At 39.4% G+C, this 20,688-nt stretch overlaps 1 protein-coding gene across 1 annotated transcript in view; it reads left to right on the top strand.

Moving 5' to 3' along the window:
• Nucleotides 1-18,230, top strand: part of LOC122548006 (interferon-induced helicase C domain-containing protein 1-like) — a 45,372-nt gene extending 27,142 nt beyond the window's left edge. Inside the window, exon 4 of the mRNA XM_043686559.1 lies at nt 18,064-18,230. Within this exon, the coding sequence (XP_043542494.1) occupies nt 18,064-18,215 (152 nt within the window). The 3' untranslated portion in view covers nt 18,216-18,230. The remainder of the gene's footprint in view (nt 1-18,063) is intronic.
• The last annotated feature ends 2,458 nt before the right edge of the window (nt 18,231-20,688 follow it).

Below are 20,688 nucleotides of genomic sequence, written 5' to 3'. Positions count from 1 at the left end.
GAAGGAATTCTCAGCTCAGTTCCCTATTCCAGATTGAAAATGTCAAAGATCACAGTGTCACAGCTGATCCATGCAGCATTTGATGCCTTCAAAATGTGTTATACACTACTATACAAAACACGCACTGTGGAAGATAGCCAAGAGGTTAGCAGCTTTTACTAATGATGTTAGGGCCCCACTAGTAAAATATTAATCTTAATTAAAAGTCAGGGTAGTATTAAATGCTGTGCAATTTTTTTTAAATTTTCATCACAGTGCCAATGTTGTTGAAATGTAATATCTATATTTCAAATGGTGTAATTAATTGGAGTGAAAAGTGACATAATCGGGACAGAATATTGCTCAGTTGTTGGTTCCAAAATCCACAATACCCAATAAATTAAGTCTCTTTAGATTTTTAAAAATAAAGTATATGTATATTAATCAGTAAAACTATCTGGATGATTCTGAATTTAATTTGAATACATCAAATTATTCTAGCTGTGGACAATATTCCAACATTCTAATGTTACTGATCTTAATTCATAAATGGGTTGACTGAGGAAGGTTAGAGCCAATAGATATTTATAACCAAGTTCAAAAGAAAGAAAATCAGACTCTTTCACTAGTCCTTGTTTAATGCTTCTGCCAAATTTACATTTCACCCTACAAAGTGGCTCGAGGCAAAATTTGGTATTTCTGGAAAGACTCAGTGACCTTTCTTCTTCTGTCTGGAAGCTAGTTCTGAGCTGATAATGATCTATAATCCGTTTTGAATTGAAATGCTGTTCAAAGGTATTGCTATCCTTTCTAGTAAAACAATGTTCCCTAAGTAACCTGCAATGGAAAGCAAATTATTTATTAAAATCTGTTGAGCACAGCTAAACTGAATGAAACTAACTGATATTAAAGTTTATTGCAAACACATTTCTGCATGGTGAATACTACTTGAGTCAAATAGATAATACGGGCTGAAATTTAGTCTCAGTGATACTGAGCCTCCCACTAGTTGCAGAACGCATGAGAGTTCTACACAGATCTGGAGATTTCCCTGTGTTTTGGGTGACCAGACACAATTTAAGTGTAATCAAGCACTTTGCTGGCCAATGTTTGGGCTCCTACACAATCCAGGACCGTGGAGGATGGAAATCCTGGTGCCCAGTACTGCTGGTCATTCAGAAGTCAACAGATTCCCATTATCAATGGTGCCACTGGGATTGTTGCTGCTGCTGGGAATGGTTAGAGGCCTTCATCGGGGATCAGAGCAGGATCCTGGAAACAGTGGAGTGGGGCAGACAGGGGATTGCTGGTGAAGGGCGGGGTGATATAGCTGGGTGGTGCGAAAGACCTGAGTGATGATTAAATCCCAGAGGCCCTTCCTGCCTCCATCCTCCAATAAATTGAGAACAATTTTCCCAGCACAGGTTGGGAAAGGTACTCCTGCCCAATTCTCTTGGTGTGCTCTATTAAATTCCAGCCATGACCTTCCAATGCACACATTGTCCAAAACCTTACTGGCAAAAATTAAATCAGTTTAGGAATGAAAGTGGGTCCTGAGCTTGTGTAGATGGATATTTGGACCCAAAGGGCAATTTTTACTGCTAGCTGTAATTTAAAAGGCTTTGCTATGACTGCCAATAAATTAAGGATGAAAGCCTGATTTTCAGAGCTACTAGTCTAATCATAGAACTGGCACCATGGACAGCATCATCAAATTCTACTGCTAGGGTTGTCACACTGACCTTATCATGAAAAACAAGATGAACTGGTATATCTAGCACAAATTATATGAGTCACATTCTTGATGCATTTTGAAATGCATGGCTGAGCAATTACACCCCTTGAGAGATCCCCCATGGCTCCTTGGAAGAAGCAAGGTTCATAGATGTTCAAAGTAGTTGTCACCTGATGGTCACCAGGTTAGGATAGCCACCCATTCCTTCAGGTTAGAGCTGTCATTCCAACAGCTGACATAGTTCAGGCCCAATGTCCTGGGATCCTCTCGGCCTATGCCAACGCTCATGTGGAGGAAATGACAAAGACAAAATAACCAGTGCTCTTCTGCATCCTGAGGGGATCTTCAGCTGTGACCTTCAGTCCCATTTTCATTTACAGTGTGTTGGGAATGTACAAAACAGCACAGGATCTTAGCAATGAGAATTCAACAATCACATCCCTTAGCTTGACATATTACTTCCTAAAGTGAAAGATGGGACATTCGGGCAAAGAGGGCTATATAATGAGCATGTTAGCACTTCATTGTAAGACCTTATTTTAATGAGTGACAAATAGATAGCAGTACAGTCTGAGTGCTACAAGTATAATTTCTCCTCACAGCCCAATATCACCCATGGAAGGCACCAATACACAAATGAGAGACTTGCAAAGTCCTGCCAGATCAGGTGAAGAGGGAATGAGTTCTATGCCCCTGGGCACTCCAGGAGTGCCTTCATTAGCTTTGTTTGTTGTGGCCTGCAGCTGCCTCTTTTAATGTCACCCATCATTACTTCTGCTTCACAAGAGGTATCTTTTCTTCAATTTGCAAGGACTGTTGACATAGTCAACATTCTTTATGACAAGAATTTGCACCCTAAACACTTGATCAGTCCATGCATTGCACTTGCATGATGATATGATTAGAAATGACGTGAGCCTGCACAATGATTAAAGTGTGATAGATGCAATTCCCCTTCCTGAAATATAGCCTGTGTTTCTCAGCACCATGACTCCATCAACTCACAATGTGGTCCAACGTGATCACAGGTCTTTTTAGCTCTTGGCAGATCATGGTAAGGAATGCAGGTCATGCTGTATACCTTGAAACTCAGGCTACACCTGGTATTTAACACCCCCACCAAATCTCCATGTCTCTTTCTATTCATCATTCCCTGGAGATCCCATTTCAACCATATCCCCACATGTTCGCATTCATTGTCGAATTGAGAATTCAATCATCTTCCTTACTTTGAGTTGCATCACGGCACTTTAGTGATACCCCATTGGGCTGTTCAGTGCCCACCCTCCCAATGATACCATGATGGCAGTCATTCTCTCTCACAGTATCTCATCTTCTTCCATGCACTACTAGCTCTCTCTTATGTACCAAATTTACCTCCCTCCTATACTTGTTACCTCCGCATCCCAGACTGCTGCTTATAACAATCAGCAGTGATTCCCTCCACCCCCCACTGCTATAAAAACCCCCAATACCATCCCACCCCTCTACATGAGCAAGCAAGTAGCCCTGAGATGCAAGTTGATCCAAGCTGTGAGCCTGTCTGTGTATATGAGCTGTCCTTCCAGCAGCATTAAAATGAGAGGTGCTAGTACACTCCAAATTGCAACATGGAAGTGCAGTAGCATGCTGTAAGTGGATCAGGAATGTGATAGGATGTTGCAGTAAGGCTGGCATGTGTTGGATGCCAAGATCAGTGTCATGGGTTACATGCTATCTCTGCCTTTGGAGCATGCTCATTGGTGCCAGGTGTCAAAGATAGTGCTTGAAAAAAGAAAGCAGAAACTTGGAGTCATCATTCTGACTTTCCAATTGACTACTCTCAGTATCTAGCTTCAATCCGATAGGTGGGAAAATGGGAACCTGCATAATAATGAGGTAAGGTGAATAATAATGAGGGTAATAATGATCAATAATCGCACTTAAAAGGCACTTAAAAGACAGTGTCTCATCTTAATCTCCATAACTCTGTTGAAAACTGCAACATGTTGTTCCTGATTTCAAGACAGTCCTTTCTCCACTTCTCCCACACTTCCAGCCATAGCCCCTTGCTCCTCAATAATTTAACTACCTTTTAATCCTTCACCTTTACTGCTTGTTGTACTTCATTTTCTAAAGGTTCATGTTGAGAAACGAGAGATCTCTTTATTCTCAAGCAAATTTTCTCCTTCACATGCTCCATCTTCTGTTTCTTTCTTTTACCCCTCAAACCTTTCTTTCCTTCAAAAAGTAAATTTGCCTCTAAATTAAATGAGAATGTGAAATGTGACTGTCTGCCCACTCTTTCTACTTGTCCTTTCTCTCTCTGTTTCCTTCTGGCTCTCAGTTATTAGAATGTGATAAATTCTATCTCTCTTTCACTTTAAATTAAAATTTATGTGAATTAAACAGAGGTTGACTTAAATTTTCAGCTGATGAATTTTTATGAAAATTGAAGTTATAGTAAATGAAGAGAAACTGTGGCTCTCTTTACTTTCCGACTAACACACTGCTCTCATCAATGAGAAAATTCACCTGATTCTTTCTCTGTTAGTTCATTAAGAGCTGAGAGACAGAACATTGGTGAGTTTCTTCCTCTATCTGTCAACTTGACACTGGCATTTCAGGTTGCCAGAAGCTGCCAGCCAATCAGAGGCCAGAAGTTTCTGGGTCATAAAGTTGACTGGTTGATGACTGCTCCAGCTGCAAGAAGCTAGGGTTTTAAAATATCTCCTTGTAGCAGGGTCTGGCTCATGGAGACAGCGGGGGGGGGGGGGGGGGCCTGAAGGGTCAGAGGCAGTGGGAGATACCAGAGATTGTCGGCACCACATTCTCTTCCTCAGCAGACAGGTTGTGTTGCTTTCCCCATCAAAAACTAGTTACCTTTTCCGCTCACTGAGGGATGTAATAGAATGGGGAGGTTGTGAGTTAGGGCCTTTACATGTCCATTAATTTACCACTTAAAGACCTTAGTTGCTGGCAAATCAAAACTAAATCAACCAGCAGTTAATTGCAGAGTGGGGAGATGGGGGAGGGGCAAATTTCTGTCCAATGTCAACTTGTTCAGTTATTTTACTTTTTTGTCACTTCTCTTGTCAGTTCCAGGGAGAATAATATTCCATCTGTGTCTGTCTTTCAACTCTCTCTCTCCTGCTTATTCTCTCTGACACTTGCTCTTACCCATTTAAAAAACAAATTGATGTGAATTTAACTTCAAAGTTTTGAAATTTCAAAGCCCTCTTGCTTTTCAAAATTAGTTGAAGAGCTGCTAAGTAGAATATGCTAGAAGTTGGGCATAAAGTCCACCAGTATATTGATGGAATAACATGAAATCTTTTTGGGAAGTTAGAGATGTGACACAAGTTCAAATTTAGCTTTCAAATTCAGCTCAGAGTGGAAGCTTTGGCCAAAACTATCAAGATCAAGACCACATTTTGAGAGCAGATCATGCTGACAAGAATAAACTTTAAACAAGGTATTAAAGGCACAAGTCCAATATTATTTCAAGATACTTTATGGATGTGGCACAATTCTCCCCCTTTTCTCAGCTTTCAGTTATCTATCACAAGATATATGTCAGAGGAGTGTTTCAGTTTCTTGAGTGCCATGAATTTCAAGAGGAGTCACAAGACAGACTTTCTTGTAAGTTTCAGTCAAAAGATTTGGTATTTATTTCTCACAGTTTCCAAAATGTAATCATAACAATCCACACACTATTCTCATACATCCCAATGTCGGCATACAAAAGAATAGATGATTGCTAAAGATGGAACAGGCACTTATAAAGTTCCGTGGGTCAATATTACTTTGCTTCTACCGGAAAATCTTTGCAGGCTTGGAAATTCTCCCCTAGTTAACTGATGAAGAAAAAAAAAGTTCACAAGTTTCTAGTAATAAACTCACAATAATGTTCCAAAACAATAGCAGGTTTCTAACATTTCAGTTGATCTGTGATCGAAGCTATAGGAGAACTATACTTTGGCAGTTATGTGCCAGTCTCTGCCAAAGGTGGCTACTGAGGCAGGGTCCTCTCTTGTACTGGATGAAAAAAGAATTCCCTCTAGTTTTCACATTACAAACTGCCCTACTGGGATGTCCTTGTTGATTAGTAAGGTATTGACTCTCTCTCCCTCTCTCTCTCCCTCTCTCTAACCAGTTACAATCATGTGATGACTATATTGATCTTTTCCATTTTTCACAAAATGGGTTGAAACCTATTTAATGACACATAATGGGGGAAATATTTGATATGCGACCCACATTCTAGCTTTGAGTATGCTGTTCAATAAATTCAGTTGAAATTGCATTTTCATAGGGCCAGCACACCTAGCAATTACTGCAATTTTTAAATCGCTTTCATTGAAATGGTGAGAAACCATCAACCACATCTGTGAAGATAATGTGCATTTTATTAAGTACCTTCAGAAATATGTTTTGACATGTGTGTGCCTGTCTGAACACAAACCACAAAGATAAGTCTCTTAACTCTCCGGAGTCCATTTTGTGAAAGTACAGCATCCATTTTTGATGTTGCTTTTACAAGTAAAATTTTGATTTCCCTATAAACTTTAGGATGTGAATGTAACATTATAAGCTACTTCATTATTATAAAATCTGCAACTATTGCTTAAATTATTACTTTGGTCATTAGAAATTTCAGTTACTGGCCCTCAGTAATCTTTATCTTGCTGAAAACATTTCTGGTTGTGTCTTACCAAATAGTAAATCCTACTCACCTATCGTCCTTGTCATTGCTGATATATCTATAGACTAATATTGCCAGTGCCTAAAATTCTCATCTTTTTCCTAAAATCCCTTCAAGGACTTGTTCAAAGATAGGTACAGTGACAGGTAGCATTGAGGAGGTAGGGAGGCTGCAGAAGGATTTGGACTGGAGTGGGCAAAGAAGTAGCAGATGGAATACAATATGGGAAAGTCTGAGATCATGCACTTTGGTAGGAAGACTAGAGGAATGGACTGTTTTCTAAATGGGGAGAAAATTCAGAATCCTGAAGTGTAAAAAGACTTGAAAGTTTTAATCCAGCATTCTCTTGAGCTAGTTCGGAAGACAAATGCAATGGTGGCATTTATTTTGAGAGGACTTGAATATAAAGGCAGGGGTGTGCTTCCAAGGCTCTATAAGACTCTAATCGGACCACATTTGGAGTGTGGGGGCAGTTTTGGGCCAGATATCTCAGGAAGTATGTACTTGCCTTGGAGCATGTTCAGAGGAGGTTGATGAGGATGGTCTCAGGTATGAGAAGCTTAACATACAAGGAATGTTTGAGGACTCTGGGTCTTCTTCTATGGAGTTTAGAAGGATGAGGTGGGATCTAATTGAAACATATAGATTACTGAATGGCCTGGACAGAGTGGATGTTGGGAAGATGTTTCCATTGATAGGAGAGACTAGGACCAGAGGGTAGGCCTGAGAGTAAAGGCAAGACCTTTTAGAATGTAGATAGGGATAAATCTCTTTAGCCAGAGAATGGTGAATTTATGGAATTCATTGCCACAGAGGGCTGTGAAGGCCAGGTCATTGAGTATATTTAAAACTGAGATAGATAGGTTCTTGTGTATCAAGGGGGTCAAGTGTTACATGGAGAAAGTGGGAGAATGGAGTTGAGAAACTTGTCAACCATGATTGAATGGTGGAGCAGACTCGGTGGGCTGAATGTTCCTATGTCTTATGATCTTATGTTTCATCCTGTATGTATCTTTCTCTGTTTATAAACATCTGAAGATTTCCTTTTATTTATCTCACATCTTGTGCATTCTTTTCTCTTTCCCCCCATTATAGGCGTCTGAGTCTTGAATGGTCTGGATCTCATGCTCTGAAATTTCCTTCCAAAACACCCCCATCTTGCCCATCTTTCAGACTTCTTTTAAGTGCCTCTTTAAAACTGACCTCTTTAGCCATTTCTTTTTCGATTAGTATCAAGTTTTTAATTTCACCTTTATTGAAGGAGTTAGAAATTGTTCTCTATGTTAAAAATCCTACACAAAAGATTATCATCAGAGAAGTGTTTCAAAACCATTTCCCCCAGTTACATTCAGGAAAGAACTTTCACACTGAACACAGGGAATTTGCATAAGACCATCCTACATCTGATGGAAAGTCCTAGTCTTTAATCTAAAACAAAATGCAAATTTCTTAGTTTTAGAAAATCTGTTTGGAGTAGAATTTAACAAAATTGCTCTCTCAACCTGAATTGTCGATGTATTTCTGAATGCACCTCCAATTCTGGATACTACGTTTTTTCTGTTCCTTCAAAATGCATCCTCCTTGAAACTTGTTCTATCTGGCTCCTCAAGTTTTCATTTTTCCCCATTGTGCATTTCTCCCTAGCCTTATTCTGTACAAAACTAGAAAAACTGACCTGTGGGCTACACCCCTAAATGAATTCTTCCCCTAAGACATGCATTCTAAATGTAGCCTCAATCTTGACTGAAATATTGCCCATATTCCTCCTGTGTTCTTTTACAAGTTTCTTCTAACTCTTGCCACAAATATTTTTGATTCCTATCCCTTAACTTTCCACTTCCATTTGTCCTCTCCAACCCCAATTACACTTTCTCATCTGTTCCCCGTTTCTTATTTTCTTTATTGTTTTAATTTGCATTTTCCATTGTTCTCTTTTTTCTTCCATTTATTTTTCCGATTCTAGCTCTGTCTCCATCACTCTTAATTTAATTCCTACTGCACCTGTCTTTTTGAATGAGAAATGTTGCTTGAAATGCCAGGTATGGAGGTGCTATGTACTGCAGGTCACATTTGTCAATGCCAAATGCAGAAGAAACTCAGCCTCAGTAGCTGTCTTCTTGACTCTCTCTCCTGCAAGCTTGCTAGTTCTGTAACCAATTATACTTCAAATCTCTTCCTATTTAAACTAGGTACTTTAGCTAATTTAGACTTTGAGTGTTAGTGCATTATGGGCCATATCGATTCAGATGCACTTATACGTTTCTCCAGAATTTCATTTTCAAAATGAAAGTTGGGAGATATAAAAACATATGGGTTCCAATCAATATCGTCCATTTTGCAGTATCACCCAGTGTCAAAATTACCTACACCCTCCATATCTTCTCACTTCCCTCAGTCCCTTGTTGCTTATGTTTTGCTTTCTCTCTGTTCCTTTCAAACACTAACTTCACTCGCAACAATGTAATCAACATTGGGCGGCACGGTGGCACAGTGGGCGGCACGGTGGCACAGTGGTTAGCACTGCTGCCTCACCGCGCCAGAGACCCGGGTTCAATTCCCGCCTCAGGCGACTGACTGTGTGGAGTTTGCACGTTCTCCCCGTGTCTGCGTGGGTTTCCTCCGGGTGCTCTGGTTTCCTCCCACAGTCCAAAGATGTGCAGGTTAGGTGAATTGGCCATGCTAAAATTACCCATAGTGTTAGGTAAGGGGTAAATGTAGGGGTATGGGTGGGTTGCGCTTTGGCGGGTCGGTGTGGACTTGTTGGGCCGAAGGGCCTGTTTCCACACTGTAATGTAATATAATCAACGACCTGTCCTCTCCACTTGGCCACGTTGCCTTGCATTGTCACTTCTTTACTTCTTTCACATTTCACCCCATCTGGCCATTATTCTGTCAGTCCACAGTGCTTCATATCCCGTCACGATCTGTGCTTCTTTGACTGTCAGTCAAACCTGTACTCTTCCCATAGACGACTACCGCCAAAGCACAAAGCTGATGGGTGTAAGTGAGCAGGCATGTGCACTGTAGGTGATAGACCTGAGTGAAATAAGGCAGGCGAATGGTCAGCAATGAGTTCGGGCAGAGATTGAATCAGTTGGCATGGGTAATTCAGAGTGTACAGCTGGAAGCCTTCACTTCCAAGGGCTAGCAGGCCAGGCGAGAGGAAACAAGTAGGAGAGCAAAAAGGACCTGATCTGAAACTATACTAAATTTTTAAAAATCTAACTTGGCAGTGGCTTAAAATGAAACTGATATGAATTAAAATTCAGATACTTATTTAAGAGAAGTGTGGCACACTGAAGCACACTCTTTACTTTGCATTAAAGAAGATTATCTGTATTGTCAGCTAAAGAACAGACTGGGAAGGTGAAGTTAATAGATGAGTAGCAATGAGGGGATTGTAACTGAAGTACATAAAGATCTGATGCCCATATTGCACAATTCAAACAAATACAGAACTTTTAAAAATATTCCAAACTTTATACTATGTTAAAATAAAAACAGAAATTGCTGGAAAAACTCAGCAGGACTGGCAGCATCTGTGAAGAGAAAGCAGAGTTAACATTTTGGGTTCAGTGACCCTTCTTTAGAACCCATTAAAATATATTTTGGTTTATAATGCATGTTTACAATGATTTATACACCAAAGAATTTCCTCATTTGGAGAAATCTGAATGCATTGTCTTACTTTTGAATTGATGTTTGCTGTTGCTGTGTTCTTCCAAGAGGTGGCATTTTTTGAGTGTCATTATATTTTAAAACCAGCAGAGGGCAGTTACTGACCGCAAACACATGCAGCATTTGTAATTTGTCTTTCTGTGAAATAGGGTGAACAAAGAGCAATCATTAAACCACAGATAAATATGTCAAAAGTAAATCCACATATTGCTTTCAACAGTGCATTATAAAGATGTTTGCACAGGTACAACAAAGAAGTGTCTTAGACACTGATGTGAACATTATTAGAAAATCATAGAATTGTGCAGTAGCAGACTATTTGGCCCATCATACCTGTACTGGCTCTTTTAAGGAACTGTGAAATTAAACCCATTTCCTTGATCTTCGCCCCATTGCTCTGAAACTTTCTTCTTTTCAAACTTACATTCTATAATTAACTTGAATACACTTTCATTAATGTTTCAGGCAATGCATGCCAGATTGTAAAGATTACTGAGCGAAAATGTCTCCTCATTTTGCCTCTCATTCTTTTGTGAATGATTTTAAATATATATCCTTTGGTTATTGGTTCTTCTATTATTTAAAATAGTATCTTTTTGTTCAACTCTACCAAACTCCTTCTTGATTTGTACCCCTATATTAAGTTAACCTTTAGCCTTCCCTGATGTAAGAGTGCAACATTAGTTTCTGATCTCTGCAAATGACTGAGGTCCTGCATCCCTGCTAATATTTTAGTCCTGATACTACCTCAACCTTTTCTAAGACCATGACTTCATTACTAAAGTATGATATCCCGAACTGAACATTGACCTGGATGTTTACATTCCACAATCTAACACTCGACAACATTACTGCTTTACCATCTCACTCGATTCCTGCACTCTGTATGTGCTGTCAGGCTACTTAGTCAGTGTTAATTGAGAAGTGAGTTGACATGAGATGAAAGTACAGTGTTAATAGTTGAGCAGGCTATTTTGAGATTCTTGGCCTTGGAAGTTAGCTGGTTTCTGGTTCCCCTTTTATCCTGGTTCCTTTTAAGCTAGCTCACCAAATAGGAGAGCAAAAGAAAACCTGATCTGAAACTACAATAAATGCTTAAAAATCTTACTTGGCAGTGGCTTAAAGTAAAAATGATATGAATTAAAATTCAGATACTTATTTAAGAGATGAGTGGCTCACTGAAGCACACTTTTTACTTTGCATTAAAGAAGATTATCTGTATTGTCAGCGAAAGAACAGACCTGTAAGGTGAAGCTAATAGACAAGTAGCAATAATAACTGACTTGCAGCACTCAAGGTGAGAGAAACTGTAATGCAGGGGTGGCTATTAGTTAATTCTTTGACTTTGACAAAACACTAGTGCTCAGGCCAAAGCTAATAAACACAAGTATTCAGCCCACTAACGCACGTAAGCACCTGATCCCATGAATACATACATATATCAAGGTTAAAACTTCACAGTAGACTCAATGTATTCTTGAAAAGGGGAAATGAAAATAATATGTCCACCCAGTTCATTATCTTTTCTCCCATCATATTCACAGTCTGAGATATACACAGGAGATTTCATGTCTGCTGGTGATGTATTTCTGTGTTTGAAACTTCCTTGACACCTTCAGGTGTAACATTCCAAATTTCCTCTCCAGACAGCCAATGAATTTACATAAGTTGTCATCTTTTAGCTGTAACTTCTTCTGTTACAAAACACCAATTGGAATTAAAAGTTCATTACGTCCCTAAGTGATCTAGGATTATTATCTGTGGTCATGACGAAATTTTAGTGAGGTGAGACAATAGGTTCAGAATTCTCATATGTTAAGTATAGGTGTGTGCACTACATTTATCAGTTCCTAACCAACAAATTTAAGATTAATGAATGAAAAATTACTGGAAATGATATTTTAATCTGTGTTCTTACTACAACTAAGCCTATGCATTTGATGTTTTACTCCTAAAAGACATTAAATTATGTAATATGATATTACAGTATGTTGTGGAGTACCATTAAGTATTCTGATTTTCTGTGTTTCAAAGGGCATTCTTGAAAAATCTACTTCATTTGCATTAATTTGATTCATCCCATAATTTTTGAATTGTTCAAAATGTCTCACAAACAATTATATACTTCTGTAATGTAGCCATCGTCGAATGTTGGGAAGCACAGCACCACTTTGTACACACTAATGTCCCATAACCAGCGATGGGATAAAAATTTAAGTAATATATTTTGGTGAAGCTGCCTGAAGGATAAACATTGGCCAACATATCAGGAGATTTCATTTAATCTTTGTCATACAATGACATTGCACCTTCAAAATTTTAAGTTAAATTAAATTTAAATAATTAAGAATGCAGTTAGGGATTCATTTCAGCACCTTATTTGAAATATAGTACCTCTGACATTGTAATACTTACTGTCTCTCCTTTGGAGTAATAGGTAGCTAAGGTTTGTATGCATTTTCAGAACCTGACCACTCTGTGGCACTGCAGAATGACTTTGACTTTGGTGGGTGATTTTTGTATTCCCCCCCCCCCCCTCCAAAACATCTTTGTTGTATTTCTCTTCAGGCATATTTCCAAATTCTTGTTTCAATCTCCCACCTTTGGTCAATATGCTGTATAGACTTAAGTTTAAAGTTTTGAATCCTATTAGTTTTTTTCGTCTGTTATGGGATATGAGCATCACTGGCTGGGTCCGTATTTATTGCCCATCTCTAATTGCCCAGAGAGCAGTTAAAAGTCAACCACATTATTGTGGATCTGGAGTTGCACGTAAACCTGAATGGATAAGGACAGCAGATTTCCTTCAGTAAAGGACATGAGTTAACCAGACGGTTTTATAAGATAATTGACATCGGTTGTACGGTCATTTTTTTTATTCTATACTTCTAATAAATTCAAATCCTATAGGTCCTATGGTGGGATTTCAAACTCACATTCCCGGATTATTGCCCTGGGACTCTGCATTACTGGCCCAGTGACATTCCCACTGTCCCATCTCCTTTCTACTAGACTAAGTTTCTCATTGATTTCTATCTGTTCTGTGTCTCTTGTGGACACCTGCTGTAACTGACTGTGGGAATCTCAGTGGGCCACTCTGGTAGACACAGAGCCATCACCTTCACCTTGAATGTGTTCTTGTGTTTTTACCTCTCTCAGACATTCCTCCAAGTAATGTTTAATCAGAGGGAGGATTGATATATCAGTTCAAGGGAGTGCAGCAGGTGGTAATCAGCAATTTGAATTGACCTTGTTTGACCTGAAGTTATGAGATTTCATGGGATCCAGAGAAAATGGGCATTCCTAGGGTTATTCCCATCTGACTGTATACCACTGTGCATGCACATTTGGTATTTCTAGCCTTCTGAAAGATCAAGGCGTAGCCAGGTTTGATAATGTTGCAAGATAAAATGTTGGTTGACAGATATAATTGCTGATGCAAGTTTTGGAACTTTGTCAGTAGATCTCTTTGATTTATAAAACACGTCTCAGACATTTATGTCTTAAGTTATTACAGGCACTGAATTACTTTCAAAATGCAATATTACTGCTAAGAAGATAAACACATTATTGTATAACACTACACTGCATAATCACAATTGCTGAGAAGGAAAACAATTCAGGGGTTACAGAGCAAATCAGTCAAGGTCCACAAGACTATCGTGAAAGTGATAAAATTCTGAAATATCAAAGCAAGACAATTAAATCTAAGCAAGATATACTGTTTCTACTTTGCATAAGAACTTATCCAGGCCACATATAGAATACTATGTCCAGTTTTGGCAGCTTCACATGATGGCACTTTATTTCAAAGGTAGTCCACTTGAGTAGTGATCCTCAAGTATCTTGATTAAAGGACAAAATAACAAAGAATTGCAGATGCTGGAAATTTGAAACAAAAACAAATTGCTGAAGAAACTCAGATTGTCTAGTAGCATCTGTGGAGAGAAAGCAGAGTTACTGTTTCACGTTCAGTGATCTGTTTTCAGAAAGACCTCTTTTCCAACTGGTTAATAATCATGAATGTCCATTTTGATTATAATGAAAACACAAAAGTGCTGCCTGTAAAGACTGATTTAATAATGAATTTAAGATAACAAATCATTACATTGAACAATAATTTGTGGACTTTTTCACTGACATCGACAGGAATGAAGTAGAACAAACAAACCAGAGATGAGGGATAACTCTGACTTTACTAACCTTCTAACCCCATTTAAAATTGAACAGCCTATTATTGATACACTTATACAATCATTTCACAAATCATATCTAAATCATCTATTGTTCAATGAGTAACAGCAGGTTTACCTGATATAGATGTTTAACAGGTTAAAAGTAGGTTATTATTTAAAAAAAAATTTTCATAAACATGCTCAGTTATTTCCTCTAGTCTTGAATATTCACTTGAAAGTAACTTCCTTGGAATAAGTGTACAAAACCAACCCAGTTTCTCAGTGATATTTAATCTTGGAAAAAGCTAATATTATTGCAACATGTTGGAAGCTTTCCTGAAGTGGCTGCTGGGTTGGGACAGGGGCGAGGCAGAGGGAGAGACTGTCACACATCCCCTTCCGGAATATGCCTTTGCAAAGAAGGTCTGGCGAGAGATGCAGTGGGTTTTGTTGAGGTTTGTCCAGAACAGCTCCATGACATGGGACTCTGTGGCCTGTGGACTATTCCCCGGGATGCACACCAAGCCAAATATCGATTGCACTTGGAAGATTATCAGCTCAGTGGAGTTGACCTTGACCTAGGATTGCAGACTGGCACATTCCAAGGTCCAGGACTATATGCTGAGTGACACACTAAAGCTTGGGGCAGCTACCGCAAGATCTATCCAGTGTGTTTCTGCCAAAGTAAAACAGGGAAATCGATTCAGTTATTAGACCCTCTTGGTGCCTCAAGTATATGTAAATATAGCCCTATGTAAGTAAGAAATGCGTTAGGTTTTTTGCAACTGCAGGGAATGCCAAATTCCAATGTTTGTTTGTTCTTTATGTGCAAAGACTGTACAGAACTGCTTCAGTAACTGTGTATGTATGTAAGTTTTTTTATGAATACAGAAGTTTGGAAGTTTTGTGTAATTAACACAATTATAGGATTCAATTCAACAAGAGATGACTACAAACAGAAAATGCAGCTGGCCAGACAGCTTACATTGACACTTGCTTACTGCATGAGTCCAAGTGGAATGTACTGAAGTATCACAAGAGTGGCTGACCTCCCACCATCTCTCCCCTCCTGCTAACTCACTGCGGAGGCAGAATGCTGAATATTCAATAATTTTGCAAATGGGAGTCTAGTGCTGGATTATAAAACTGGTGTTAATTTATAAAAGTGAATGGCTTGCTCTCCTCCATTTCCCTTCACCTCATGCCTTGTATTTCTTCTGCTGTCTTGCACCCATTTGATGGTCTTACAGGCATCCTGGAAAGTCCCCTTAGAGATCTTGTTCTTGTACCACAACTGCAAATTACTGCCTCTTCTAAGGACCTCCAACTACCAGATTGGACTAAGAACCATTTTAGTTTAGGGAAGTGTGGAGAAAAACTGACAACATGGAACTAGGTTAGCTGGTAAGAAGCACAGAAAGTCATTGATTTGTGTGATAAGTTACTGATTTATGCATTGTGTGTGGATTTGCAGCCAACGTTCAAAAGGGATTCAACTGCATTCTTGACAGTGCCATCATATGTGTAGAACCACAGGAGATAGGCGAGGTCCTCAGTGAATATTTCTCCTCTGTGTTTACCGTGGAGAAAGACATGAAGTCTTGGGAACTTGGGGAAGTTAATGGTGATATTTTGGGGACAGTCACATCACAGTAGAGGAGGTGTTGGATGTGTTCGAATGTATGAAGGTGAATAAATCTCCCGGTCTGGACCAGATATATCCAAGAACACTGTGAGAGGCTAGAGAAGAAATTGTGGGGGCCCTGGCTTATAAAGTTGCAGCATCGTTAGCTACAGGTGAGGTCCAGGAAGACTGGAGGGTAGTGAATGTTGTGCCATTATTCAAAAAGAGCTGCAAAGAAAAACATGTGAGAGGCTAGAGAAGAAATTGTGGGGGCCCTGGCTTATAAAGTTGCAGCATCGTTAGCTGCAGGTGAGGTCCAGGTGAGGTCCAGGAAGACTGGAGGGTAGTGAATGTTGTGCCATTATTCAAAAAGAGCTGCAAAGAAAAACATGGGAATTATATACCAGTAAGCTTAACATCTATGATAGGTAAGTTATGTGAGAAGGTTCTGAGGGATATGCATTTGGAAAGACAGGGTTTGATTAGGTGTAGTTAGTATGGCTTTGTGCGTGGAAGATCATTCCTCACAAATTGTTAGAGTCCTTTGATGAAGTAACCAGGATGATTGATGTGGGGGGGCGGGGGGGTGGTAGATGTAGTCTAAATGGATTTCAGTAAGGCCTTTGCTAACGTTCCACATGGTAAGCTGCTCTGGAAGATTAGATCGCATGGAATCCAGGGAGAGCTGGCAAATTGGATACACAATTGGCTTGATATTAGGAAACAAAGGGTAATAGTGGAAGGATGCTTTTTGGACTGGAGGCCTGTGAGTAGTGCTGTGCCTTGGGTCGATGCTGGGCCCATTGCTGTTTGTTATCTGTATCAATGATTTGGATGAGAATGTATAAGGCGTGATTAGTAAGTTTGTTGAAGACACTAACATAGGAGTATCGTGGTCAAGATGAAGGTTATCAGAAATTGCAGCAGGACCTTGATCTGCTGGGGAAATGGGCCAAGAAATAGCAAATAGAGTTGAATACAGATAAGTGTGAGGTGTTGCATTTTGGAAAGTCAAATCAAGGTGGGAGTTCCATAATGAATGGTAGGGCCTTAAGGAATGTAGTGGAACAGAGGGACCTTGGAGTTCAGACGCATGGTTCTCTGAAAGTGGAGTCACGGGTAGACAGGGCAGTGAAGCAGGCTTTTGGCACACTGGCCTTCATCATTCAGGGCATTGCATATAGAAGTTGGGAAGTTATGTTGCAGTTGTACAGGACATTGGTAAGGTCACACTTGGAGTACTGTGTTCAGTTTTGGTCAGCTTGCTGTATGAAGGATGTTATTAAACTGGAAAGAGTGCAGAAAAAATTTACAAGGATGTTGTAAGGACTCAAGGGACTGAGTTATAGGAAGAGGTTGGACAGAATGTAGGAGTCTGAGGGGCAGTCTTCTGGAAGTGTATAAGATCATGAGAGGCATGGATAGGGTGAATGCACTCAGTCTTTTTCCCAGGGTTGGAGAATCAAGGACTAGAGGGCATCAGTTTAAGGTTAGAGGGGAGAGAATAAAAAGGAACCTGAGGGGCCACTTTCTTACACAGAGGGTGTTATTCTTATGGAATAAACTGCAAGTGGACGTAGTTGAGGCAGGTACATTAACAACATTTAAGAGGTATTTGAATAAATGCATGGATAGGAAAGGTTTAGAAGGATATGGGCCAAGTGCAGGGAAATGGGTTAGCATGGTTGGACATTTTGATCAGCATGGACCAGTTTGGGTTGAAGAGCCTGTCTCCATGCTGTAGGACTCTATGCCTTTATATCAATGTATAGAATATGGATAGCTCTTTGGGGATATGTCACCCAGCCATCAAAGACTGTTTAAGTTTTCTTAGACTTTTACAGAAATTAGAGAGCAATTTCTATCTTTCCCCAAAATCAGTCAAAACGTCTTTTTCCATTTGTGTTTCTCAGAATGTTGTATTCAAATGGGCGTGGGTGTAGCAATTTTGTGAACACCATGCCAATTTAGGAAACCTCAAAGGACCAGATGATTTTTTTCCTCTCTATCTCTTTCCTTGTATTTTATGATGCTTTTGATTCTTGTCCTTCAGGGTAAAATGTAACTTCTACATATCAATGTATTGTATTGGAAAATGATGGCATTCATGTATAACGTAAGGCATATTGAACTTTATTTTATAGGATTAAGAAATTATTACTAGCAATTGTTTCCCTTTTTCCAACAGAATCTGTTCATGATTTAGCAGAGACAAGTATCTGCAGTTCAAATGATAGTCAACTAGAAAATGGAAGCTCTGGTGTGTCTGGAGATGAAAACGCCAATTCAGGTAAGGTGTTGTGTAACTTAATTGGCAGAGTATGTATAGAGTCTATCTAATAACAGTTATGAGCAGAATAAGAATAACAGCAGAATAAGAGACCTTGGAGTGCAGGTTCATAGCTCCTTGAAAATGGAGTCGCAGGTAGAAAGGATAATGAAGAAGGTGTTTGGTATGCTTTCCTTTATTGGTCAGAGTATTGAGTACAGGAGTTGGGAGGTCATGTTGCGGCTGTACAGGACATTGGTTAGGCCACTGTTGGAATATTGCGTGCAATTCTGGTCTCCTTCCTATCGGAAAGATGTTGTGAAACTTGAAAAGGTTCAGAAAAGATTTATAAGGATGTTGCCAGGGTTGGAGGATCTGAGCTATGGGGAGAGGCTGAGCTATGGGCTGTTTTCCTTGGAGCGTTGGAGGCTGAGGGGTGACCTTATAGAGGTTCACAAAATTATGAGGGGCATAGATAGGATAAATAGACAAAGACTTTTCCAGGGGGTCGTGGATTCCAGAATTCGAGGGCATAGGTTTAGGGTGAGAGGGGAAAGATATAAAAGAGACCTAAGGGGCAACGTTTTCACGCAGAGGGTGGTACGTGTATGGAATGAGCTGCCAGAGGATGTAGTGGAGGCTGGTACAATTGCAACATTTAAGAGGCATTTGGATGGGTATATGAATAGGAAGAGTTTGGAGGGATATGGGTCGGGTGCTGGCGGGTGGGACTAGATTGGGTTGAGATATCTGGTCGGCATGGATGGGTAGGAGTGAAGGGTCTGTTTCCATGCTGTACATCTTTATGACTAAGAATACATAGAGAGGACATTCCTAAGGTTAGCATTACCTGAGCCAAGTTGAGCACACACTAGGCTACGGAAAGAAGGAAATTAGGTATTGTAAAGGCGTTGGTAAGAATCTTTTAATTGTCACTGTGTAAAGAAATGTTGCCAGCAGCAAGGAGGGTTGCTAATGTTTTTTAAGAGATGCTTCATCAAATCTTCCATCATCCTAAAAGCCATTATCATCCTTTAAGTCTTTCTGGTTTATGGAGCATAGTTTTCCAACTGCTCCTCAGAAGTGAGTTTATCATGCCTGTTGACATTCTGCTAAAACTCCTCTATGTGCTTTCTAATGCCTTTACATCTTCACTGAAGGGAGGGAAGCGTGGTAAACTGGGAATGTATTGGCTTAATATTTGTGGCGTGAAGAACATTGAAAACAAATATAAGGGACACACTTTTTTTTTAATTTGAAAGGCATCGGTCAATTAATGCTTTTTGGACTGGGAGGTGTTCACTGTAACCTTCCTCAGGGGTCAGTTTTTGAACTCATTGCCATTTACAGTTTTTATTATTGACCTAGACTCTGATGTAGAGAGTACTGCTATAAAGACTATAAGATGTAAGAGCAGGAGACCTTCCAGCCCATCAAGTCTGTAAATGATTTAGCAAAATAAAAACCAAAATAAAATTTAGCAAGATAATAGATAGTGATAAGGATAGCTATGGACATCAGGATAATACAGACAGGAAGGTGAAAAAAGCAGAAGCATGACTGATAGAGTTCAATGCAGAGAAGGTGAAGTGATGCATATTGAACTAATATTAAGAAAAGATGGTACACTATAATCGGAACATTGGCACAAATTCAGACACTTCAAGGGCTGAGAATCGATAAAGGGGAGGTATTAAATAGGTAATAAAAGTAAAAGAATGCAAGTCTAACATGATGCAGGAGCAAAGGGACCGGATGTATATGTGTACAAATTATTGAAGGAGGTAGGAATAGTTGAGAGAATGGTTATTATAAAATTTAGCATTCTAGGCTGGATTGAAAGCTGTTTTGAGTATGAAAGCAAGGAGATTATTTTGAACTGGTATAGAACATTCAGCCTCAATAGGAATATTGCATTCAGTTCTGGGCACTACACTACTACATTAGAGATATTGCAGAAAAGCTTCATGAGAATACTCTCAGCCGTGAGGAAATTCAGTTAGGCAGGTAAACCGGAGAATCGGTTTCCTCGAAGAAGAGAAGATTGAGAGGAAATTAGACAGAGCTAGTCAATCTCATGAGAAGTCTGGATAGAGCAGTTAGAGAGAAACTGTTTTCGTTGGGATCAGGATCAAAGGATGTAGGGAGAAAGCCTGAATGTGGTACTGAGTTCATTAATCACTTGTGATCATATTGAGTGGCTTGAAGGGCTGAATGGCTAAAGCCTTTTCCTATTTACTATGTTTCTATGAGTTGACAAGACTCCTATGCACCTTTTAGTTCATAGCTATTTGTCTTCATTCATTGAATATGTATTTATCTCTTGTCTTTTCAATGGACTTGATATATACTGGATGAAGTAAATCTCAGTTTATATTGTTCTGTCTTCCCTTGTTGTGTTCAAATTGATCTCTAATCTTTTTACTGCTTTTTTTCTAATTGCATCCATACTTATTTGATAAAATTGGCAGATATAATAATATTGCATCAAGTTTCTGAAATTGCAGATGTAAATTATACACAATAGCAGGTCCTGCAACCAGC

This window comes from Chiloscyllium plagiosum, unplaced genomic scaffold, assembly GCF_004010195.1.
Source record: "Chiloscyllium plagiosum isolate BGI_BamShark_2017 unplaced genomic scaffold, ASM401019v2 scaf_4034, whole genome shotgun sequence".
NCBI classification, from domain to species: domain Eukaryota; kingdom Metazoa; phylum Chordata; class Chondrichthyes; order Orectolobiformes; family Hemiscylliidae; genus Chiloscyllium; species Chiloscyllium plagiosum.
The sequence above is the reverse complement of the archived record's forward strand: the minus strand, read 5'-3'. Positions and strand labels throughout refer to the sequence as shown.